The sequence below is a fragment of the Gobio gobio genome (genome assembly GCF_949357685.1).
Source record: "Gobio gobio genome assembly, chromosome: 15".
In the NCBI taxonomy this organism is placed as follows: domain Eukaryota; kingdom Metazoa; phylum Chordata; class Actinopteri; order Cypriniformes; family Gobionidae; genus Gobio; species Gobio gobio.
In genome coordinates, this window is record NC_137108.1 from 36,009,995 (window position 1) to 36,036,625 (window position 26,631).

Below are 26,631 nucleotides of genomic sequence, written 5' to 3' on the forward strand. Positions count from 1 at the left end.
GGTAGGCTATTAATTTAATGAGCTATTAGGTTTAATCATTATCAAATTGTTCACAAAGTGTTTATTTATAAGCTTTAATCTGCTCAAGTGAAGCGGATAGTTCCATAAAAGCGCTATTAACACATAAACCGAATTAAATGATCCTCCTTTGTGTGTCCATATTTTTACAGCAGCGACTAGACAGCTAAAAGAAACCCGTAGAAATGACAGAGAGAGAGAGAGAGAGAGAGAGAGAGAGAGAGAGAGAGAGAGAGAACTACAACCCCCAGAATTCCTTGCTATCAATGATGACGCAGTCAAAAGTGGACCAGCACGTTCCCTCCCACCGAGAAACTGTTTGACTTTACAGTATTATTACCTGTATTGTTTACTTGAAACATTTATCCACTAGTTGAACGCAAAGGTGATGATGGCTGCTCCGCTGAAAGTATGTATTGTTGGTTCAGGAAACTGGTGAGTATGAACGTGTAATGACTAGATATGATCAATATGTGATTGGTAATGAGATTAATATACAGAACATATGGCGTGGACCAACTGCTATAGCTCAGACAGTACTTACTTAAGCTGGAGTACAAGTTTAATTGCCTGCATATTCATACTGATATTCAGGTCCATATGTTAAACATTGTTTTTCTTGGCAAAATAGAGTGATTCATGACTTGATCTGAAGGTCTGCATAACACTCACTTGACTGCAGCTGGCAAAGCAGCTTCTCATGGTTGTAAACCCTGAATGGAATGTCTCAGTGAGCTGCTGTTTAACAACAGACTGGCCTTCTGATTAAATATACTGTTGTGTTGTCCTGTGCCAAGGGGCTCTGCAATTGCAAGAATCATTGGCTCCAATGCACAGAAACTCCAGTGCTTTGCCACAACAGTCAAGATGTGGGTGTATGAAGAAATGGTCAATGGCAAAAAGCTTTCTGAGATCATCAACACGGAGCACGAGAATGTCAAGTATCTTCCAGGCTACAAACTCCCAGAGAATGTGGTAAGACAGCGGGTGGGGTGCCGTAATAGTTGGTAAATAATGATAATTATGGATAATAAATAATAATTTGGTTTTATATATGCATTTTTATATTGTTCATTGCAACCTTGCTGCCTCAATATCAGCATTGGCATCAGCCATTAGAAGAGCTGTATCAGTCCACCACTACAGAACATCAGACTTTCTTACATGCTGATTAATTATATAATACATAGTTCATTAATACAATAATATATATGAAAATATTGCTCGTATTCTTTGATAAAACTTTATATTAGTCTTTCTGATTTGCATGCTTGCTTGCTTGAAAGCACATTTTGCACATTGCTCTGCATAAATATTGTTTTATGCCAGCTTGATCTGATGCCGAAATAAGTGTCAGATTAATGGTGTTTTTTTCCGGTAGGTTGCTGTGCCGCAGCTTCAGGATGCCGCAGATGGTGCCGACCTCCTGGTTTTCGTGGTCCCTCACCAATTCATCCGGAAACTGTGCGATGAGATGGTCGGCTGTGTTTCGGAGAGGGCTCGTGGAATTACACTAATCAAAGTAAGAATACTCTGCATGCATTGTACAGAATTGAATTTGAGTGCTTTTTGAAAAGGCCTATGTTGAAGAGTTAAGGTTTTATTGTTGTGTGGCTATAAACTTATGCAGGCCATGCACCTCAATCACCCAAAAGAATGTGTGAATGTTGATGGTTAGTCACCATGAAATCAAAATCGACAAGTTTTCTTTTTTATGGAATATTGTATTATTTATTATAAATGATTTATCCGTGCACATCATTTTTTTTTTATTCAGGTGCCCTCATAAGCTTTAATCAAAATATCTTCCCCTTAGCAACATTTTTTCTCTTCTTTGATGAGGTGTTTACTGGCATGAGGTCGGGACAACCTGTCAATCACATGAGATCATAACCATTCAATCAATTGCCAATAGACAAAAATCAAGTCCCGTCCTACAGTTTTTCACCGTTTGACTCGGATATTCGTCACGATAGAGAAGAACCCTATCGCAGCTTCCAATTCCTGCCAACTTTAAGGGCAAATTATTTGTGCAAATTTCTGCAAACTGCATTGTAGACAAACAATTTATTTTGAATAATTAACGCAATATTATTTTATATAAAATTATATGAAAGTTTATTATAGAGATACAGTTGATTTTATTTTATAAAAGTTGCACTCAAAATCTAGCCTGACGTCGTCATACTCAATTCTAGTCAGAATATGAGTCTGAGACCGCTCCGTTGGGCTGTGATTATGGGGCGTGTTTCAACCGAACCAGGAAAGACCTCAATTGGATAGACCTACAACCAATCAGAGCAACGGAGCGACGCATAACGTTAGTTGTCAAATGTCAACAGAACTCAACTGCACTGTGTTGCTATGTCCGTGGGTTGAAGCGACCCCAATTATGTGATATACAGACCCAGGAATGCGAATTTTAGCAGGCAGCCCTGCCAAAATAACACATATTTTACCCCCCAAATGCCTTTTTTTCCCGGAGAACCCCCCCTGGAAAGCTATTGGGCTTGTTTTTGGCTAGTTTTGAGGAACGTTAGCAATTGGGCGGGTTTTGTTGTAAAAACTTGGCAACCCTGTCTGCACGCACGCTGGAATAAGTAGCCTAACGTTAGAAGAACAAGATTAGTGTAAACGATCTTTGCTGGTGTTGTAAAAAAATAATATAAGGATACACAGAGTACTTACCAACACGATCATAATTTCTGAGAGAAATAGTAAAGGTGAATGCATATACGAACAAGTTCTCCTTTTAGGATTAGAACAAATTCAACCCAAGCGGCTTTTGATGACGTGGATGATTACGTTACTGTTTATCATCTGTCCATCATCGTCTAAAGCCCGCCCTGACAATTTCATTGGTCCGAACAGTTTCTGTTCGCGCATAATTACTTCTCTACCGATCAATTCCAGACCGAACTGCCCGAGTAAAAATGTTGTGGGCGGGGCTAAGTTCGGCTGGCATCCAGGCTACTCAAAATCAACTTGGCTTAAAAAAACTGAAGGGCCTCATGCTCTATCAATGAGCATGATTCTTCTCATAATGCTTGCATTTTGTGAAATAAAATGCATTTTAATAATGGACCAATGAGATTCAAACTTGATAATTTATTCCCATTGTGCCATGATAAGGAATGCTAGAATTTGTTTTAAGGCAGTCAAAACAAAATGAAACAAAATGTCCATCTATGACAAATTAAATAATTGTCTAAGTAATTAAATAATAATAATAGTGTTTTATCTGGTACACAGAGCTCAAACTCCCTGTATTTTATTCAGTTATTGGCCAGCCAGGTGCTCTCCATGGCTGTTTTTGATTTAAGATTCCAAGGCTGTGTCCGAAATCAAATGAGGGCACTATCTGAGGGGACAGCCATTTGTAGTGGTGTCCGAAACCATTGTGGCCGTTATGTTCACTTATTCAATCCCACAATGCACTGCAAGAGTCGCGCACTGAATGAATTCCCGCATCTGACCAAAAAAATCATCCATCCATCCATCCATCCATTTTCCAAACCGCTGGTCCAATTTGGGTAAAGTGTAATATTATACAGGTATAAATTCCTCTTTGATTATTAAATTGTTTAATTAAGGTTTGTACATAGTTTCCATGACAGAGTTCAAGATAAATCTTTTCATTATTACTGGAGCTGCCAGTTTGTTAAGTTTCAAATGATTATTAAACGTCAAGCACAAACTATGCAAAAGTGGCAGCCCTTCCGGTACACTCAGTGTCCGAATTCAGTTTCATGCACTCCCTCAAGTGAACTATAGTGGACTAATGTAGGTAATAGTGAATGAGGGTACATGGGGCGATTTCAGACACAGCCAAAGTTTTGGTCAAACCTTGAGTATCAGCTTCCATACAGACAGGATGTTCAGGACTGAAGAATGCTGAGGAGTCTCAGACTTGATGTCTTTTTAAAAGCTGAGCACAGTGCACCATATGTGGAGTGACTCATGGGTAAAAAAGCCCTCTGTCCTGCTGGCAAACTGTTTGCGTGCAAGTTATCTCCTGGTGCCAGTTTGTCTCCTCTGTTACCGACTATGACACACAGGGCTTCATCTCTGTAGTTGTCCCTCACCAAATTATATTTATCTTCGCTATTTGAAAAGTAGCCTCAATTAATTTCTCGCAGTGTTCCGTGTTTTAATTTGAAAAGATATGGTTTGTCTGTTCTCTTTGTTCTCTATTTCTGCCCATTTCTGGTGTACGCATTCCACCTCCCTTATTATTTTTGTTCTGCTTTGGTGTTCCTCCTCATTTTTTGAGTCATTAGGCAAAGATTGTCCTCCAAACAGCTGTGTTTCAGAGTTCTATCTATTGAGGGGGAAATAGTGTAATGCTACATTAAAAGAGCATTGGGGTTGATATACTTCTCTCTTCTTTCCTTCTTTGTAGGGCATAGATGAAGGACCAGAAGGATTGAAGCTCATCTCTGACATCATCAGGGAAAAAATGGGCATTGATGTTAGTGTCCTAATGGGGGCCAACATTGCCAATGAAGTGGCGGACGAGAAGTTCTGCGAGAGCACCATTGGTGGGTGAATGTAAACTGTGAAAATTCTGTATAGTGGTGCTTGTAAGCAACCATCTTGGCAACCACATAGACCTTGTACACACTGCAGGTAAATTCAGTTTAATTCACCTGCTAGCACTTAATCCTGTTCTGTATACACAGAATTCAGTCATTTACAGAAGTGACAACCATATTCTACAACCAAATGAACCGAAAAGTTCAAGTAGTGACAACCACATTTACAAAAATTCTACACAGTGTGTACAGAACTTAACTGATCAACTAGTTGTTAATGACATTTTTAAATGCTAGGGATGTGTGTGCACAGTGCAAGGAAACCACAGGGAAAGAGGTACGAGCATTTACTTACGTGTTGCCAGATCTTATTAGAAAAAAAACCGCAAACAAGAACAAGCCCATAGTAAACCGAAATGAAAATAAGACCAAAAAAGTGCGACCTGCACCTTTTCACTTTAATAACTACATAAACTTGATCACTTTATGTATGGAAGCTTGTTTCCGCCACTGAATAAAAAATAAAACGGGTAATTGCGTTTTACTTTTTATCTCACAATTCAGACTTTTTCACAATTGCATGATATAAAGTCAGAATTGTGAGATATAAACTTGCATTTTTGAGAAGAAGAAAAAAATCCCCTTAGAATTGGATTGCGGAGGCAAAAAGTCGGAATTGTGAGCTATAAACTCAAAATTGTTGGGGAAAAAAAGTCTGAATTGTGATATGTAAACACAATTGCCAGAATAAAAGTCTGAATTGTGAGATAAAGTCGCAATTATCTTTTAAATTGTTTTATTCCGTGGCGGAAACAAGCCCAAAAACGCTTATAATAATTGGACATGGCAACACTTCAAGAAAACGCTCTGCGGCGCAGCCTTCCATGAAGAAACAAAACACGATGGCTGAGTTGGTGTTGGTTTAGTTAAAATTGTAGAACATAACGGGAATTTGGTTGTTGTAAAATTACTTTGGTCAAAAATAGCGGACCCCAAACACACAAGGTTGACTCAGATTGTTCGAATATTACAATTAAATAATACTTAAATCGATATGTCATCCTCAATAAACCCGTCTCCAGCGTGTTGCCTCCGATCATTCGAATATTGCACTTTAATAATTATTTAATCAACATCATCCTCAATAAACCTGTCTCCAGCATGTTGCCCCGGTCCCTCAAATATTCTGATCTATTATGACCTCTGAGCTGTAAAGCTGCCAGAATAATAATAATAATACGCTGTTTGTTAATTGGCCAGAGGAGAACTGGCACCCCGACTGAGCCTGGTTTCTCCCAAGGTTTATTTTTCTCCATTAGGTCACCTAATGGGGTTTTGGTTTCCTTGCCACTGTTGCCTCTGGCTTGGCGTACTCAGTTGGGGACACTAAATTTTTCAACTAAACATCGAAATAAATCTAATTAATAAACTAAATTAACCATTTAAACTAAATTACTGATCAAATTATTGATCTAAAGCCCACACTGTCACTGTATGATAATTGAAATGAACTGATGACATCAGCGTTTTTTCCAGAATGGCTATACAGCTGAATAAAATTATGCTGCATTATTTTCCTGTTTAACACTGTAAAGCTGCTTTGAAACAATCTACATTGTTAAAAGCGCTATATAAATAAAGTTGACTTGACTTGACAAGGTGGCAGAACATTGCTATGGTTACCACAATGTCAATGCATTGACTGAATATTGATAATTTATGGTATTCACTCTCATATTAAAGGCACTTGTCACTCCTGAAACTTTACAGTGCGTATGTTACCATAGTATTAGTAACATGCTAAAAAGCACCATGGGAAATCTCAACAAACATTTTCTTCGATCCACAGGCAGCAAGGTGTTGGAGAATGGCCTCTTGTTCAAAGAGCTCCTGCAGACGCCTAACTTCAGAATCACCGTGGTGGATGATGCTGACACAGTAGAGCTCTGTGGAGCCCTCAAGGTAAATATCAGTCTTGTCTCGCTGCTCATCCCAAGGGAAATATCTTGATGCAGCACCTGAGATGCAGGGCTTCAGGGGCACGACTCAGACCTCTGTGTAAAGATGAGCTTGCGCTGCTGAATTTACAATTAGATGCTGTAAGGCTGCTGTCTTCCTCGTAAATACATTGTAAAAATCGTTGTAATATTGGCAACCTTTAACAAATATTCTGGGTTATTTACAACTTAAAGAGAGCATTCGCTCACCCTCATTTTATTCCAAAACTTTATGACTTTCTTTCTTCTACAGAACATAAAATATATTTTTTTACATGAAATATTTGTATCCATACAATGGAAGTCAATGGCCATCAAAATGGATTTGTTACCAACATTCTTTGAAACCTCTTTTGTGTTCTGCAGAGAAAAGAAATACAGGTTTGGAACGACATGGCGGTAAATAAATGTAATTTATTCAAAAATTATGTTGTTGCAAACCCATATGATTTTTTTTTCTTCTCTGTAAAAAGTTGAATAAAAAATGTACTCCCCATATAATAAAAGCGAATGGGAATTTGGGCTGTCAACCTCCAAAGAGACAGAAAAGCACCATTAAAGTATTGTGAAAATGGTCCATTTGAGTCTTCTAAAGCCAAATGATAGCTTTGTTTGATAAATAGACCCAAATTTACCTTATTCACTTCCTCTCTGCTGAAAGTTGTTTATTAATAATTTTGAGGTGAGACTACTTTTCTAAGTGAACATTGGTTATTTGTAGCCAACATACATGGACTTTTTCAGATGGACTTTCACTATACAAATATTTTGCTTAACAGATTTACATATACATTGAATATAAAGTAAAGTGTATAACTTAAACTTTCATAGTAGGAAAAAAAATACTATGGAAGTCAATGGGGTCCATCAACTGTTTGGTTACCCAAACAGAAGCACCAAAATTCATATGGGTTTGGATCCACTTGAGGGTGAGTAAATGATGACAATTTTCATTTTTGGATGAACTATTCCTTTAATGCCATGCTAAATGTTATGGCTATACTTCCAAAGAATGTGAGAGTTATGTCTTATGTAATTGTATATGCTGCTATAGATTCTGCACATAGGCAAGACCAGCCCAGATTATTTATGTAAAGTCCATCAGCATTTGATTTGCCAAAGTTACCAATAGACTTGAAGAAAATGTGGGATTTGTGCTTTTATTGTGCGCTTGCAAAGTTAATAGGCCGGACACTAATTTGTACCATATTTATCCATCCTTATTTGGCCCTGTTTTAGAACATTGTTGCAGTGGGCGCTGGCTTCTGTGATGGTCTACAGTGTGGAGACAACACCAAAGCAGCCGTCATCCGGCTGGGCTTGATGGAGATGATCGCTTTCGCTAAACTCTTCAGCAAAGACGATTCTGTGTCCTCCGCTACATTCCTCGAGAGCTGCGGCGTTGCTGACCTCATCACCACCTGCTACGGAGGACGAAACCGTCGCGTGGCAGATGCTTTTGCCAGGACAGGGAAGGTGAACGGCAAACCAATCTATTTCTGTCTTTCTCCTCTTGCCTGATGGCATGTAATGTACATTTTATGGATTGAAGGAAGATACCGAGCATTAGGCACATGCTGATGCAGAAAAGATCAATACAGATTTATTTTCTTTCAGAGCATCGAGGAACTGGAGAAGGAGATGTTAAATGGACAAAAGCTTCAGGGACCATTGACTTCGGCTGAGGTCTATCATATCCTCAAACAGAAGGACCTAGTGGATAAGTATGTGTAACCTTTCTTTGACTGTTATATTATTATAAATGTATTATTTATAGCATTAGCATTAGCCTTTATGTTGGTTGAAAAATGTAAAGTAAAAAAACAATTTATTCTAACGATAATGTCTATTTAAAAGAGATCTGACTCTGGAATTTTATAAATTTACTTCTTTTTGATGCATAATTTTATCCCACTGTCTCTGTCATTGTGCATTAAAAAGAAGTATTTTTGTAAGTACTTTCCAGAGTGACGATCTCTTTTTGTTGTATAGAATTATTATTTGGTCGGAGAGTGTGGTGATTGTTTTCTAGTGAAAATACTAATTAAATACATTTTATAAATGTTCCAAAATGTCAAAATTAGAACATGATTAAATTATTGGATAAAATGTCCATTTTAGAGAAAGTACTGACATTTGTTGTGTTTAAAGTCCTCCTGTAGTCAATAATTGTATCCCTTAAAACTCATCTTTGATCAACAAAATAACATATTTAAATGTTCCTGTGATTTTTTTTTTTTTCATGCCTTAAAATGGCTTGAATGTAACTTTGCGGATACATATGCAAATGAGCCCCGCCCCCCAATCACTCACGCAAGCTCAGAATACCTGATCTGATCCACTTGGTCAACTTTACTGTAGTAAACGCGGTTCATTTGTTTGAACCAGAAACTGATCCAGAAGAAGTGGAAGAGTTATACAAGGTTGTCTACAAGTCTATGTATCAGAATGGAAGACTGGGTAAACCCAGCCTGATCTGCCGGCGATTTGATTTCGCCCTGCAACTCAGTCTGGAAACCTGTACATAGACCTGTCACGATTATTAAATAATCGTTTGATCGCGATTAATTGGTCTAATCGCGGTCATTACAGGTGATCGTTATTATTGCCCACTATTAGAAGACACAAGGGGGCCCTGTAGTTAGTAGCGGGAAGTTCGGATCATTTTATAGACTCGGATCTTTGAATCTCGTTCAGCAAAATGAAAAAAAAAAAAAAAATTGAGTCATTTCAGCATAACAGGAAGAACGAAAGACTCGGACCCGGCGGAACCCGAACCTCGAAAGATGAACTAATAATTTCTCTTTCCGGTTCTGACAGCATAGTCTACTATAGGACTGACAGGAAGAACGAAAGACTCAAACCCGAACTCGAGACTCGAGGGGTGAACTAACATTTTCTGTTTCATGTACAGAACCTATGGGATTTTGCGCACACGCGCGGCCAACAAAATGAACGGATCACTCTCTGAGACAACTCGGTAGTCCCGAGTCATATTAAAGAATCATTCGTTCATGAACGACGTACCTGCAGCACTCTACTTCTACCGGTCTCCCTCTGAATTCATATTTTATAAATAAAAGGCATTTTTCCTTCCCTGATTTTAGCCCTCTGCTCTGAACGCTCTGTTTTAAGGGGCGTGTCTGCTGGGAGACTTCAGTGTAAACTCCCACTGCTGTGATTGGCTAACATCTTTGCATTTGAAATAGTATTACTCCCTCTTTTAGCTCGTTTTTACAATTACAGCTCTCATGGTTAACTAATCTTGAAAAGTGTTGCATACATTTAGATCTATGGCATGAAAGGTTGCAGTGATGATCATTGTTGCCGATCACACACATGTTGAGCGCATGAAAGCAGCGATCTCGTCATTGCAGCTCAGTTTCTGTACGCTAACGAATGCTTTCATCTTCACTGACAGTGCAAACGTGATATACCTAAGAGATTCGTTGAGTAAAACAGGAGTCACTGATAAACTCTGGTTGATAGGTTCAGCGCGTGCTGCTCAAAGGATTGCAAAGCTTTCTTTGATCGCTTTCTTTATAGAATTGAATCACTGTTAAATAACTGTTATAATAGATATTAGATATAATAGATAAATAGATATTTTCATCCTACTAAGAGAAACAACGCAAGTTGATGTTTGATTTACACTGGTCTGATTTACTGACACTCAGGCATTAGAATGAACACAGTTACTTACATGTTGCATTACTGTTGAACCCAGTCACTGCACAATAATTGTAATCCTCAACGGCATGTTTATTGCTTGTAGCTCGATGTTACATGCGTGAATCGGTGGGCGGGGCTAAACAGGCAGTGATGAAGTAGGCGTTGATCTTCTTCTGCAGAGGCGGTGCTTCACTACACTCAAATGTAATAGCTGGGCACATTCTGAAATCGATCGTTTGCTGGGCCTGGTGTCAATGAAAGCTTTTCTTTGACTAACAAGTTTTCAGCTCTGAAACTTACAGGATATTCTTATATTACCATGACATTTTATATATCAAAAGCTCAAGGGAAAGTTGATTTCTCAGTTCATCCCCCCTTTAAGGAGAAAATACTCGGCAGAAGTGTTGACTTATGAATTTGCACATGGTTTGTCTTAAAGCATATTAAAAAGACCTCATAGACATATAAACTACATTAAAAACTTGCTTTGCAGCACATGGGGTCTTTAAACTAGCTACTTGCTAGTTAATGGTATGTTCATTTTATGTAAAAAAAAAATTATCTTACACTACCGTTCACTAAATGCGGTTGTTTTAAACTTTCTATTCATAAAAGAATCCGGAAAGAAAGTGTATCACGGTTTCCACAAAAATGTTAAGCGGCACAACTGTTTTCAACATTGATAATACTTGTTTTTTTTTTTCTTGACCACCAAATCAGCATACCGGTATTAGAAAGATTTCTGAAGGATCATGTGACACTGAACACGGCAGTATAATTATGCTTTGCCATCAAAAGAATACATTTTAAATTGTAATAATATTTCACAATATTACTCATTTTACCGTATTTTTAATTAAATAAATGCAGCCTTGGTGACAATAAGAGACTTCATTCAAAAACATAAAAAAAAAATCATACCAACCAAACTTTTGAACGGTAGTGTACCTAATACTAGAATGTGGGTTTGTGCTATTATCACCTAAAAATTATTAGGACACTAATTTGTACCCTTCTTATGTGAAGTGCTGGATACATTTCACCATTCTTCATTTAACAGACTTTGTGTTATTCAGAGTGACTTACAGAACATTTCTACTGCAGTGACAATTCCCCCTGGAGCAACCTGGGGTTTAAATGACTTGCTCTAGGGCACAATGTTCTTTGTCTAGATGCATTTACAAAATTGGTGACATCTCAAATCTACATTATTCTCCAGGTTCCCCCTGTTCACGGCTGTTTATCAGATCTGTTTCGAAGGCAAACCGGTTCAGGACATGATCACTTGCATGCAGAACCATCCAGAGCACCTGTGAGTGTCTCACAGGAACCAGAACCCACAGTGCCCCCCTTCTCCACCGCCATCCCCTACGGTCTGTTAGGTGGTCCTACCTCTAACACTTATTTCCTTCTTTTCATCTTATATACACATTTGAAGCTTCTCTTTTTGTCCCAAGTCCAGTACTACACTAATGGTTAGGCTTGAACTCAGGGGTTTGCTTCTGACCTAGCAGGTTTTGTTGTTATCACACATGACTGTATGAATTTTTTGGGAAAAGCCACGTGTTATCCACTCTTTGAGCCATTATGGAGTTTTTAACTATTTTCTCTCTGTCTGACTGCCCTCTTGTGGATGGTCCACAATATCACCTCACTAACAGACGAGATGAAATGTCTTCTTTTTTTTTTTTTAATGACCATAGAGATCTAATCCTAGAGGCTCACTTCACGTCCACATAGAGAGCTACATGGCACGACTAGAACGGCTCCGCTATAATCAATGAATTGCTTGCGTGTTAAGATGCTGTCGAACCAGCACAATACCACTATCCTTAATAAAACCTAAAACTTGGGGGAGTTTTTGATACTTTTACACTTCGTTTGACACAAGGGCACAAGTATACAGATTCCTCATTTCAGTTCTGATTGCTAAGTCTCATGTTGGTAAATGTTAAAACTGCCATTTACACCTAACGGTTTGGGAGAAATTAGATTTTAGATTTCTTTAAATGGGAAGATGCCTTTCAACTCCTTACTGGTCAGGAACATTTCTCAGACAGGTCAAATAATACTTGAATGGACTCACTTTGGGTTTGTATTTGTTTTGTTTAGTTTTAAAGGACAATAGATTCTATAAAAGGGGCTCAAATCTGTCATCTCTATATCCCAGCATGCCCCTTTTAAGACTAAGTGCTTTCAAGACGTTGGGAACAACTTGTTACAGAAAGACATTGTTGACTACAAATGTTATTGTGTTAGTGTTTAAATAACGTGTTACATATCTAAGTTTCACGAATGCGTTAAAATCTTGTTAGAAACTCCTAATTGTTGATGCCCTAGGCACTTTACGGTTTTAGTACTCACACCTCTATCGAGAGTAGCATTGAAAATACTTAATCTGTAGTTGTACTATGAAAAGAATGAAGGAATGAGTTGGTAAGATCTGTAGTTTTCAAACAAGGGAGTGTGTTATGAGAGCAGCTAGTGTTTGAATCCATAATGGCCTTTTTTAGCACTGTATACTGTGCTTATAGATCTGTTAGGGCTTACCTAACTCAAAAATATTAGCTTTTAGCATGTATCTGTTACAGTGTGTCATATTATTCCTGTTTTGTTGTTTTTTTGTTTGAAAGTTTGAATCTTACAAGTATTAAAAAAAGTATTAAAAGTATTTCCACTGTTTAATAAAAGTATTAAAAGTATTTCCACTGCAAATGTTGCAGTGGAATCAGTGTAACACTCCATTAACTATGAAACCGCTAAATGTTGTTTTGTGAATCCGTCCTGTATTCTCTCCTCTGAGAATGTGATTGTCTTTGCAAGCTGTTCTAACAAACGTCATCAAGGCTGAACACTTAAACAAATGCTGCTTTTGAAAGTAACCAATAAAATGATCTCTGTGCTAAATGTTTGTTCCATTAATGCGTTGATCTTGGTTTAAATATGTAGCAACATTTTATGATCCTAATGTAGCTTAGGATGTATGTCACAATTTAGACTGTAGCTCACAAGTTATGTTGATGAAGAACTCCACTAAAATACTGTCATTTATAGTAATTAAAACCATATAAATCAAAATTTGAAATGAAATCATATTTCTTTTTACCCTCTCAATAACTAGTTTTTATTGAAGAACCTACTATTCTTAAATGGTAGGCCAACAACAAAATAAATTATGGTTAATTTACCTTCTCACCAATCAGGCATAACATTATGACAGGGGAAGTGAATAACACTGATTATTTCTTCATCACAGCACCTGTTAGTGAGTGGGATGTATTAGGCAGCATTTTGTCCACAAAGTTAATGTGTTAGAAGCAGGAAAAATGGGCATGCTTAAGAATTTGAGCGAGTTTGACAAGGGATAAATTGTGATGGCTATAGACGACTGGGTCAGACTCAGAGCATCTCCAAAACTGCAGCTCTTGTGGGGTGGTTTAATGAAGGAACAGTGGTTAACCATTGACAGGTTCATGGGTGGCTAGGCTCATTGATGTACGTGGGGAGCGAAGGCTGGCCTGTGTGGTCCGATCAAACAGACGAGCTACTGTAGCTCCAATTGCTCAAGAAGTTAATGCTGGTTCTGATAGAAAGGTGTCAGTATACACAGTGCATCGCAGTTTGTTGCGTATGGGGCTGCATAGCCGCAGACCAGTCAGGGTGCACATGCTGTATAACATGCTGACCCCTGTACACCGTTGAAAGCACCAACAGTGAGCAATGGAAGAAGGTGGCCTGGTCTGATGAATCACGTTTTATTTTACGTCACGTGGATGGCCGGGTGCGTGTGCGTCCCTTACCAGGGGAACACATGGCACCAGGATATATATATATATATATTATTTATATATATATATATATTATTTATATATATATATATATATATATATATATATATATATATATATATATATATATATATACATATACAGGTGCTGGTCATATAATTAGAATCAAAAAGTTTATTTATTTCACTAATTCCATTCAAAAAGTGAAACTTGTATATTATATTCATTCATTACACACATACTGATATAATTTCAAATGTTTATTCCTTTTAATTTTGATGATTATAACTGACAACTAAGGAAAATCCCAAATTCAGTATCTCAGAAATTTAGAATATTACTTAAGAACAATACAAAGAAAGGATTTTTAGAAATCTTGGCCAACTGAAAAGTGTGAACATGAAAAGTATGAGCATGTACAGCACTCAATACTTAGTTGGGGCTCCTTTTGCCTGAATTACTGCAGCAATGCGGCGTGGCATGGAGTCGATCAGTCTGTGGCACTGCTCAGGTGTTATGAGAGCCCAGGTTGCTCTGATAGTGGCCTTCAGCTCTTCTGCATTGTTGGGTCTGGCATATCGCATCTTCCTCTTCACAATACCCCATAGATCAGTGGTTCTCAAAGTGTGGTACGAGTACCAATAGTGGTACTCAGGCTGTCTCTAGTGGTATGCAGAGGAATCACTAAATAATGTTAAAACACAATCAAATTTGTTTACATATAAGTACAGTACAGTTTTAATTTAACTTTTAGGTACAACACATTTTAATTGAATCATTATTTAATTATTTTATTTACCTGCATGTAAGCACAGTGCAGTGTTAATGTACGAACTGTGTATTTACAATCATAAAGTGGTTAGGAACAATAAATAAACAATAAATATTAGGAATAAACTGCCTAATTTTTTAACTGTGCAGAGATGTAGCTGAATAGTTAGGCCTACTACGCTACTGTATTTTAATGTTGGTCATTATAGTGGTACTTGGAGTGCCAAATTTTCTGAGGTGGTACTTGGTATAAAAAGTTTAAGAACCACTGCCATAGATTTTCTATGGGTTAAGGTCAGGCGAGTTTGCTGGCCAATTAAGAACAGGGATACCGTGGTCCTTAAACCAGGTACTGGTTGCTTTGGCACTGTGTGCAGGTGCCAAGTCCTGTTGGAAAATAAAATCTGCATCTCCATAAAATTGGTCTGCAGCAGGAAGCATGAAGTGCTCTAAAACTTCCTGGTGTACAGCTGCGTTGACCTTGGACCTCAGAAAACACAGTGGACCAACACCAGCAGATGACATGGCACCCCAAACCATCACTGACTGAGGAAACTTTACACTGGACCTCAAGCAGCGTGGATTGTGTGCCTCTCCTCTCTTCCTCCAGACTCTGGGACCCTGATTTCCAAAGGAAATGAAAAATTAACTTTCATCAGAGAGAACATAACTTTGGACCACTCAGCAGCAGTCCAGTCCTTTTTGTCTTTAGCCCAGGCGAGACCAGGCAGGGATTTAGAAAGCAGATGCCCCTGGGCACAAAATCGGAGGCCCCCCAGAACTCGTGACCCAAACTCACACAGCTTAAAAAACAATTTGTCCTAAACATGACACAAGCTTATATTAAGGGCTTCAAAATAACTGGTAACACAGTTAACAAGTTTTAAGCAGTTTGCCCTGTGTAAAAGATTTGTGCTGTTTAATGCGTTTAAGAATTTTTTTGGTTGATTTTCTGTGGCATAAAGCCTCAAAATTACATTCAAATATAGGCTACATTTGTTTGATTTCATTAAATAAAAAAAGTAAAAATAAAAAAAATTAGGCTATATATATATAATAATAATTTTATATATAAGAAAATTTTGATATAACCGTAGAAAGAAAAGTAGCTACACAGAATAATAGGCCTATAGCCTAAGTTACTTTTTTTTTGTAATTGCGATTACATTTTATAGCCTGGTCTTACCAGACTCTCGTACATTTCATTTGTACTGAAGTACATTAGTACTGAAGGAAAATGAAAATTGAGCGGAAGTACGTAGGAGGGCGGAGCCAGGCTATACATTTTATTGAACGATTACATAATCGTGGCCTCCGTAATTGTAATCACGATTACAAATTCGATCAATTGTGCAGCCCTGTCAGGAGAGGACAAGCTTTCTGCAAGTGAATCTCCGCTAAAATTCAAACTTCCGTGAATGAGCGCGCACAATTGAATAAATCAAACGAAGCACAATAGAATAGTAGTGCAATCATTCTGACTAAAACGGGCAATTCTAGGATTTTCATTTTATGGGGGCTCAGCCCCCAGTGAGGGTATAAAAAAAATGGTAACACTTTATAGTTTAGGGTCCAATTCTTACTATTAACTGCATATTAGGATATTGGCTTGCTCCCCCGAGAAAATTTTGATTTCTATGATCTACCTAATGTGCATTTTAAGTTGTTCTGAACGCCAAAAAATTAGATATAGCAATACCTTGAAAACCATGTCAGTGGGTAGATATGAATGATAAAGTTTTTCCATTTTTGTCAGTGAAGACAGTAAAACATATGTTTTACTGATATTTATATGTTTTATGAATAATTTTCATAGACATGTTAATTTACTGAAGGCTACTACACTCTAAAAAAATCACCAAAAATGGTTCTTGGCTCGTAATCATAGGGGAACCTTTTTAAGTGCTATATAGCACCAATTTTGGTGCTTCAGTGGTTCTTCCAACCCAGGCTCACGGCAGTTCGTGACATTGGCACGAAATTTAATCTATTGATTCGTGTTCATGGACACGAATTTCCCCATTTTTTCGTGTCGCTCAGCACGACTTTCAATGTAATGTATTTCAATGGGACGTATTTTTCGTGCCTGCACCACGTTTTTCTTTCGAGAGCACAGTATTGTTTTTTTCTCAATTGTTATTCATTTTGCAAACTTTAAGAGCTACATTACTCAACATTTAATCAAGAGATTTTAATCCTCGTTTTTATTGCTTTATATTCGGTAGGCTATACTCAACATTAATCTATTTATTCGTGTCCAAGGGCACAGATATCCTTCTTTTTTTTCGTGTCACTCAGCACGACTTTCAATGTATTTCAATTGGACGTATTTTTCGTGCCTGCACCATGTCTTTCTTCCGAGAGCACACTTTTTTTTTTTTACAATTGTTATTCATTTTGTAAACTTTAAGGGCTATACTCAACATTTAATCAGGAGATTTTAATCCTTGTTGTATTGCTTTATATTCGGTAGGCTACTCAACACGAATTGGTTCGTGTCCTCTAGCACGAATTTTCTTCTTTTTTTCGTGTCACTCAGCACGACTTTCAATCTAATGTATTTCAAAGGGACGTATTTTCCGTGCCTGCACCACGTCTTTCTTTGCAACACGGTCTCACCCCTATTCGTCACTTGACAACGGAGAGGGTCGTCCGATAGATTTGAGTGCAAATCCCTCATCTTTGAATTTTGAACTTTGATTATTTTTCTAACACTAACTCTTTTTCCTCTCTTTTTTTATTTAATTTTATACATTAAAATTACATAATTTCAGGATGGTATATTTTCTATATGCTTAAAACATTCATCATTATATTTGATAATTTTCGATCACATATTGTGGTAATTTCCCCCTCACGTCCATAAGCCGACGTTGAGGGTAGCTAGCTGAAACCCTTTTCTCATTCGGTAATATCACGATTTTTCCTCTCTTTTTAATATAATTTCGGAATACATTAAAACGACATAATTACAGGACTGCATATCTGCTGTAGGCTTAAAACATGCCTTAATTTATTGTGGGATATTTTATAATTGTCGATGGTATTTCAATTTGCAATAGTGAGCCTACTTTGCTTTTTTTTGCGCCAAAAAAAGAAAAGACAAAAAGAATAGCCTACTTTTATATAACTTTCATCTCAATACTGATTATGAAGTTGTCATAAATTAATTATATAGCCTACTGCAGAAATGTTTATATTACTTTATATGGACATATCCTTTGGCAAAGAGATGGATGCATTCTGGGAAGTGATATGTGTTTAAATGTAATGGCTACATACTCGTGTTTCCTTCACTTGGACATTTATGCTGACCCCTTTAAAATTGAGCACGGGTATAAAATATTAAGACTGTTCTTTTTAATTATGATTGATATTTTGGCGCAATTTTGTGCAACACGTCACTGTGTGCGACCATCGCAGAAACCATTGCCCAGCGCGATTCCACCACGGTAAGTCGCTTACAACAGTCTAATAAGCAAGATGAATTCATGAGCATTATTTACACGTCCATAATTAATACAATTACGAGTTTATAAAAAAAAAACATGTTCTAGGCCTAGATATAGGTTCTAGATATATATGTAGGCCTATATATATTAATAAAAATTAATAAAAAAAAATGTTACGTGACTTTTAACAGTAGCACAGGAAATAAGAACGTGATCTGTATTTATTTATCCTAAGCATTTATAAGAAAATGGGAATCACTCACTATTAGGGTACACTTTTTAAATCTTATATCAACATAACACTACATAATTAACATTTTCTGTTGTTCTCCCTGCAGATCCTGTCAAACATATCACCTGTCGAACATATCTGAACCTGCTTTTTAAAACCCAAAGGCACTTTTAAGAGCCATCTCTTCATTATTTTCTATATCTTACATCCTCTCTGTTCTCACTATCTATATTTCTGTCCATCTCTTCAATCTTTATCTATCTCACGGTCTTTATCTATTGCTCTTTCTTTCCTCCCTGTCTGTCTTTGTCTACTTGTCTGTCTTACCCATCTTTTGTCAGCCTGTCTGTTTGTATCTGACTGTGTCTGTCTGTCTGTATCTGACTGTCTGTCTGTATCTGACTGTCTGTCTGTATCTCACTCTGACTGTCTGTCTGTATCTGTCTGTCTGTCTGTCTGTATCTGACTGCATTGCAATGGCCACCAAGCATAAACTTGATTCAAAGGATCCCCACTACCAAAAGGGGAGACGCATGGCTCTGGAGCTGAAACATGAACACATTCTAGCTGAAGCCAAGGTTAGAGTTTTTGTACACCTCAATCATTTTATAACAAACATAACAAATTAAAGTAAAACATGATGAGGAATATGTAAGAATGAGTGCAGAAGATTTAATACAGGTATATTGCATGATGCATCCTGCCATGCTCTGTGACGTGTTAATAAGGGAATATAATAATAATAATAGTATATGCAGTTCCATTCCTCTGAGTTACAGAGACTTGGAGAATCTATTCTAAGGCTCATTTAAGCTGTTCAACACCTTACTAACACACTATGTTGTGTTTTCCTTTCACAAGTTACCTGCCTTTTGGTTACCATACTTTTATCAACATCAGTCTTACAAGAAATATTCACTCCAATACACAGAGAGCAGCTGCTGAGAGGAAACGTGTACGAGACCCTCCACACACCTCTAAAAGGGACTCTGTAGGACGTGGTAAGCCGAGGGGGACGCCAAGCCTCCGCTACAGGTTATATCTGGATTATTTGACATTTGTAGGAATTTACTATGACAATGTTGGACCAACTCAAATTAGAACAATGTAATTGTTTATTGAGAGTTTAAAATATTCAAATATCTAAAATGACATTAAAAAGTAGATAAACCTTTCAGTGACATTATTGAAGAAGACACTACCAAGTACTTAACAAACATATGTCTGATTTCATAAATTGTTTAGTATATAGTTTGAAAAGAAGAACAAGAATAGAGTGTGATAGCCTAACTTGTTCTTATTCTTCTATTACTGTTTTACAGCCACATACCCCACGGTTGATTGCTCCCTGTCATCCAGTGTTGAGGTTCCACTTGCTGCAACCTCAACAAAACTAAATCCTCAAGAGGAATTTGGTAATTCACAGTGATGAATTTATGCATGTACAGTATAAAAAAAGTGTTCATTCTAATACTGATCAGTTGACTTGTAATTGTTCCTTATCTACAGTAAATGATCCCTTACCGCTTTATTTTTGGATTTTCTTTACAGAAAAAAATATGGAGAGGCTCTCTGATATTTTGGCGTCATGTTCTTCTGCTGCTCAGCCTCAAAGTAGCTCTGCATCATCATGGTCTTTTCGGCAGCAGAAAGCCTCTGAGCGCTGGAAAGAAGCAAGACCATACCACCTAAAATGCCTTATTTCAAAAGAGGCTGTTGGTCATCCCCTGTGTTGCCTTTGCAACGAGCCTGCTGTTATTAGGTTGGCTTTCATTAATACCAAACTTCAATTACCCAGGGTAGGTTTGCTGAGTGCCCTGCTTTATAGGCTAAGATGCATGTCTTTTGGGATGGGAGAAGACTTAGATACCCAGATGAAAAACACATTAATGAGAAACGTAAATCTAGGACCTTCTTGCTGTGAGGTGACAGTGCTAAACACTGAGCCACTATGCAATCCTATACAATAAAATCAAACCTAGTAAAAGTGAAATAGCTTAAATAGAGTGTACAGTACTTTATATGAGTTATTAACCTGTAATAATGTATTATATCATAATATTGTTTTATTTTCTCCTTAGGTGCAGAGAGTGTCTTCCTGAGGAGTGGTTCTGTGGGGACTGTGATGTATTGCATCACAAAAAACAGCCACTCCACAACAGGGAATGCGTGATTCGTGGTTTTTTTGAAGCCATTCCTCCGACCACATGCATCATTAAAGGGGAAGATGGATATTGCACCCATGAGCAAGGTACGTTCTCACGAAAGCTTTAATTTTGCTGTTCAATGTGTGTTAGCAGACAGTTATAGATAATCGAAATAATTGGTTTTCCTTCTTTTTGCCAGCTTGCATTTTGCCAACTGTGAAGGTGCCAGACTGCTCCTGTGGAGGCACAAACTTTACTGTGTTACCAGGCAAACCAGTGATTTTAATTACCATCAATGGTAAAAAAAAAAAAAATATATATATATCTATATATATATATATATATATATATATATATATATATATATATATATATATATATATATATATATATATATATATATATATATATATAGTGTGCTGTGGCATTGTGCTTATAATTGCAGAAGTGACAGAACATATGGAATAGCACATGGTATTGTTATTAACTGAAACAAAGACAGATGTTTGTTTGTTTTTTTTTGTCCTCCGCAAAGAAAAAGAAGACACACAAAAACAATTGGGTTCACCAACCACTCAAAACCAAAATAAATAATGTTCCAACCAATCACAGCAGGTGTTGTGAGGTTTTGCGCTCGTGCACGGCTGCCTATGACGGCTGCATGCGAAAACCTCACAATACCCACCCCTGTCGGTGATTGGTTGGAACACTATTTATTTTGGTTTTGAGTGGTGGTAAGCGCAATTGTTTTTGTGTGCAGATCTCAGAGCCTAGGCTGCCTACAGAGACGCGTTTTTTTTGACGGCTTGCTTATGGGGCGGGCAGCTAGCGGATCATTAGGAAAGATTAGATGAATGTGATCATTTATGTTTGGGCCTGAAATCACTGATACAACCTTTAATATAGTTTGTCTTTAATGTAATCTTGTTTGTATTTTGAGACGTAGACCAGGGAAATGAGGGACTTTGCTGTCTCTTAAGAAGAAGACTGTCAGAGGTGTCAGAAAGGTTCCAAGTGGTCCTCCAACAGTACAAGACTGCCTTAGGTCCTGAGGCCTCTGTCCTTCTACATGTTGAAGAGGAAGATCAAAGTGGCCTCAGTAGTCCAGACACCAGTGAGGATGAAGAGGAAAACACAATTTAGGTCATTTATTTATTATTATGTATGTTTGTTTGTTTGTTTTTTGGAATAACCCCCTGTTAAGGCCATTGCACACTGAGTCCGAAATTTGCGTCCGAAATTTTCGCACGTTAAAAAATAAATACGACCTCACGTTATGTCAATCACGCTTGCACACTGCCTACGAAGCTTTCGTCCGTCATAAAAATTTTTTGAAACTGGTTCGATTTTCTAGGTTTTTCGCATGTGTGCAAAGACCTTTACTGATATTCTTATTAATTTATTTGTGTATTTTATTAATGCTTTACACACCTTACTTATTCTAAAACAGCTGAAAATCACCCTCTGATCCTAATTCTTGCTTTTTTGTTTTTCTGTATTTCCCCAGATGGAAGCTGCAGGAAGGACTATGTTGAAGGAAATGGACTTGCCCTAAATCTGTGTATTATTATTATGCTGATTGATTAACCACATCAAAATCTTGTTGAAAATTCAAACTGTATCTTTAGATTTTCCAAGCAATTTAGTAAGCACATTGCAGTTCATTGAAAATGCACAAACCTCTCAGTATAGGTGCACCAATCTTATCCAAAAATGTCAACTTTGCATGTATGATATTACCAGATGTAATTACTGGGCTCAAATGATATTAGGGTAGTGTATACTCTTTTAAGAGAGACTCCCATTAATTGTGGTGACCCTGTGACCTTTTCTTTTGCACCAACGTTAGGCCAAACTTTTGACTTGCATACAACAAATGTTATGAACCGATTTCTGTAATTTGCTCAGCAATGAATCATGTCATGTTGACCTTATGACATTCCCTGTAGCACAATCATTAGACCAGAATGTAAAATTGAATATTGTCTAATTGGGCAGATTGCCATGAAATCTTGTAAGCACATGATGACAATTCCTCTATCATCACATTTAGGCCTTAATGTAAAAACTCATTCTTTATTGCATTTTTCAATATTCACTTATTCTGTGGTGCTGCAGCAGTGTCTGTGTCAGTCTATGATATTTTGTTTTTCCCCAGAGGAGGCTGCCTATGGATCACTACTTGATTGAGTGTATATAACTGTTGTGTAACTTTATATCACTGCAAAGATGCATTATAGTGTGTAACAGAAAAATACACCGTTTTGTATTTTACGATTATAATTTATATTGTATATTATTACAGTTGACAGATGACTTTGTTTTGCTGGAGCTTTTTGCAAGTGAACTTAACCTCACAGTCCAATGTTTTAAAATATAGCCTTATGGCTTGTTTGACAAATATGCATTTGGTGTATTTTCACTGGTATTGTTGTGAAAGACAAGAAATAAAGTATTTCCAAAGATGAATATTTTGTTTTTACTTTTTCATACTTTATTGAAAAACAATATTTTATGTTTTTATAGTTGATAAAAAACATCACACTGTGGAATCTTGTTTACAGATAAACTGTTTAACAGTTTAAACTCTGTTTAACATAAAACTGCATTATTAATTACTTTAATGCATGTCTTTTTACTTATTTTCAAACAATCAACCTTGTTTGTAATTAAACAAGATCTATCATAATAAGTAATGTGTATCTGTTAGGTGTTACAGTTTTCTCGATTGCTGAAACACTATAACTATGGATTTGAACTCAAATTTCAAAAACACAACACTGTTTATCAAAAAGCACACCCTTTCCCCCAAACTATAAACACTACGCCCCAGTTTTGACACATGAGTCAGATTTGTTAAACTTTCACTGAAAAAAAACTTTACACACATTATCCATTTATCATTGCCTACACAATGTTGTAATTTAGAAAGCACTACACAAAGAGTCAAAACTGATCACACAGCAATCAGAACCTTCAACAGAGCGATGAAACGGATAACATGAGAGGGGGAGGAGAAAGGGAAAGGGAAAAGAGACAAGCAGTCTCAGATTAGATTTGTGCCAGCTCCCTAGTTGGGGTTATCCCTCTATTCCCACAGCTCTATGTTACAGCTACATGTTATGCTACAGCTAGTTAGGGTTAGGGTTAGGGTATATGGAGTCAGAATAGACTCATTAATAATTCACGCAAAAAACAAGATGCACACATGTGTAACCAATTTCACATGCATGAAACCAAATTCACGTGCACAAAAAACAATTCACGTGCGCAAAATAAAATAATATATTCATAAAATACATTTCACAAATGCAAAACACAATTCGTAGATTTACAACTGTGCACAAAAACTTTTGAATGTTTAAAATGTACACATTCATCCTGTAATGCGAATGTGCAAATCGTCATTCACGTGTGTGAATTGCCTTGGATGTGTGTGTGTGTTTTTGAGACTTTCCTAGCAGCGCAATCCTCCCTACACAGAGGAGTCGTACTCTTTAGCCAATCAGATTTAAGCTCATCAATCGGCCAATCATAACCGCGTGAGGGCGGGCCCACCTGAATGTTACGTCATCAGCGTTCGACCGCAGTTAGAGATCATGGCTAAGCTGCAGAGGTATGTATGTGAAGTTTGATCGGTTCATTTCTGTGTTTACTGAAACTAAGAACTTAGCAGTTAAGAAACTATCACTTCAACTGATCTCTGTGTGAAAATAAACATTTAGTAGTATTGATGGATTCTTATGTTTACTTCATAAAGAATTCTGCATATGCACACCATACAAATGTAGGATTTTAGATTCATAAACTCCATAGAAAGCATAACAATGGTTTGAATGATGAGAGAAAGTGTATATAAATAGACGAATTAGATAAATAGATATTTTTCACGTGGTCTTTTATTTAACTATTATTTAATTAGGAAAGAGCAGTCACAACAGTGTGTTTGTACCTGCATGTCATGTCCACCACACATTCAACTGATAATAATTTATGTAATGAAGTGCATACATTGGAGACCATTTATATTTAATATATGCTTTGTTTTAACTTTAATCTGCACATATATGCAGTTTTATTGTTTCAGATTTCCCAGACAGATGATGTATGAAGTTGCAGAGACCAGTACCGTTACCTTACCATTCCTACTGTAATTCTTTCAAAACACTCATGTTGCATCCCTTCATTTTGACTGTTGTTTCAACAAGAGGCTGAAAGTCATGCATTGTTACTGTATTAATGTACACACTCAAGGAATAAAGCCCTGCTATGCATTATTAAATGTTCTTGTTTTATGTCAGAATTAAAAGATTCAAAGAGATTTGCTACAGTTGATGTATACGGTTTATTAATTTGAAAGTTTCTGAATCCTTTGGGAATAAAACCTATATGAAATGACTTGGCCATGATTAAAGAGAGTTCACCCAAAACATTTTTTTTTAATTCATTTACTCACCCTCAAGTTGTTCCAAACCTATATGAATTTCTGTTCTGCTGAACACAAAGGAAGATATTTGTAAGAATGTTTGTAACAAAGCACATCTCTGCAGCCATTGACTAACATAGCAGGGAGAAAAATACTATGTTAGTCAATGGCTGCAGAGATTTGCTTTGTTACATTCTTCTAAATAACTTCCTTTGTGTTCAGCAGAACAAACAAAACTCAGTACAGGTTTGGAACAACTTGAGGGTGAGTAAATGATGAAGAAGCACAACATGTAGTACAGAGCAATATAATATATATATATATATATATATATATATATATATATATATATATATATAAAACATTGTATATAAATATATTCTGTAGCTGTGAGATTGGCTGATTAACAGTTTGAAGCTGGGTTAGTTCTTCAGTCACGGGGCACTGGAAACACAATGTCATTGCATGGCTGGTCAGGGATGTTGGTAGTGTTCCAGTAAGTGTCTTCTTTTCTTTTAAAGTAGATAAATGTTTATCGCCAAATGATACATTTAAGTGCAACACATCAGGTGAAAGTCAACAAATGAAATGTGTTCAATCTAGCCGCCACTAGCCCTTTCTCTGTCAGAACACATCAGATTTTTGTTTGATATTTAAAGCAGTCAGCACGCAGTACAAGAGCTGCAGACAGAGGAAGAGCAGGAAGCAGGACATGAAGTGATGGTAATATAATTGAATATAGTGTACGGAGTAATCTTAGTAGTATGATGTTAATTGCATCTTTGTCTGATCAGCATAAAAACGCTTTTTTGCCAGGCAAAGTAAAATGATTCACAACATTGTCCTGTGACATTAAAAATCTTGAGATGACAATACAACACAGAACATGTAAGTACATGTGTACTGAATAGATTAAGACATTAATACAAATTATAAACAAATTATAAAAGAGAATAAGGAAACATGAATTTAGATGTTTGTGACTGCTATCCAGATGTCACACCAAAGGTGTACAGGAACAATACGTGTAATAACAATTTAACACTGTATACTGTTGCACAAATGGCAAAATATCTTCATCACTAAACAATGAGTGCTCATTAAAAAAATTGTACATAGTGAAAAAATATCTTGATGAGGCCAGTGCTAAATGGGAGCTATTGTCCACCCAGATTATTGTTTTACAATAATTTGTGTGATTGTAACTGAGAGAGATGTCTGTCTCTGTACCTGCAGCTAAAATACAAAACAAGCATAATTTCCTCTTCATATGGGACATCTGATTACCACAGCAGTTGCTTACATCTGTTAATATTGAATAAACTCACTTCAACTGATCTCTAAGTTCTTAGTTTCAGTAAACACAGAAATGAACCGATCAAACTTCACATACATACCTCTGCAGCTTAGCCATGATCTCTAACTGCGGTCGAACGCTGATGACGTAACATTCAGGTGGGCCCGCCCTCACGCGGTTATGATTGGCCGATTGATGAGCTTAAATCTGATTGGCTAAAGAGTACGACTCCTCTGTGTAGGGAGGATTGCGCTGCTAGGAAAGTCTCAAAAAAACACACACACATCCAAGGCAAT

The 26,631-nt window shown here is 37.0% G+C and overlaps 1 protein-coding gene across 1 annotated transcript; it reads left to right on the plus strand.

Moving 5' to 3' along the window:
- The first annotated feature begins 277 nt into the window (after positions 1–277).
- gpd1l (glycerol-3-phosphate dehydrogenase 1 like) lies at positions 278–13,296 on the plus strand. The gene is made up of 8 exons (XM_079837401.1): positions 278–453; positions 816–993; positions 1,400–1,540; positions 4,421–4,559; positions 6,403–6,515; positions 7,790–8,026; positions 8,168–8,274; positions 11,442–13,296. Exons 1-8 carry the CDS (start codon positions 407–409, stop codon positions 11,536–11,538), a joined length of 1,059 nt encoding a protein of 352 aa, XP_079693527.1. The 5' UTR covers positions 278–406; the 3' UTR covers positions 11,539–13,296.
- The last annotated feature ends 13,335 nt before the right edge of the window (positions 13,297–26,631 follow it).

Bases quoted from the DNA above. Each gene is read 5' to 3' on its own strand.
- gpd1l (XM_079837401.1), top strand. From the start codon at position 407: ATGATGGCTGCTCCGCTGAAAGTATGTATTGTTGGTTCAGGAAACTG. The intron at 454-815 runs GTGAGTATGAAC...TCCTGTGCCAAG, and splicing joins ATTGTTGGTTCAGGAAACTG to GGGCTCTGCAATTGCAAGAA. The intron at 4,560-6,402 runs GTGGGTGAATGT...TTCGATCCACAG, and splicing joins GTTCTGCGAGAGCACCATTG to GCAGCAAGGTGTTGGAGAAT.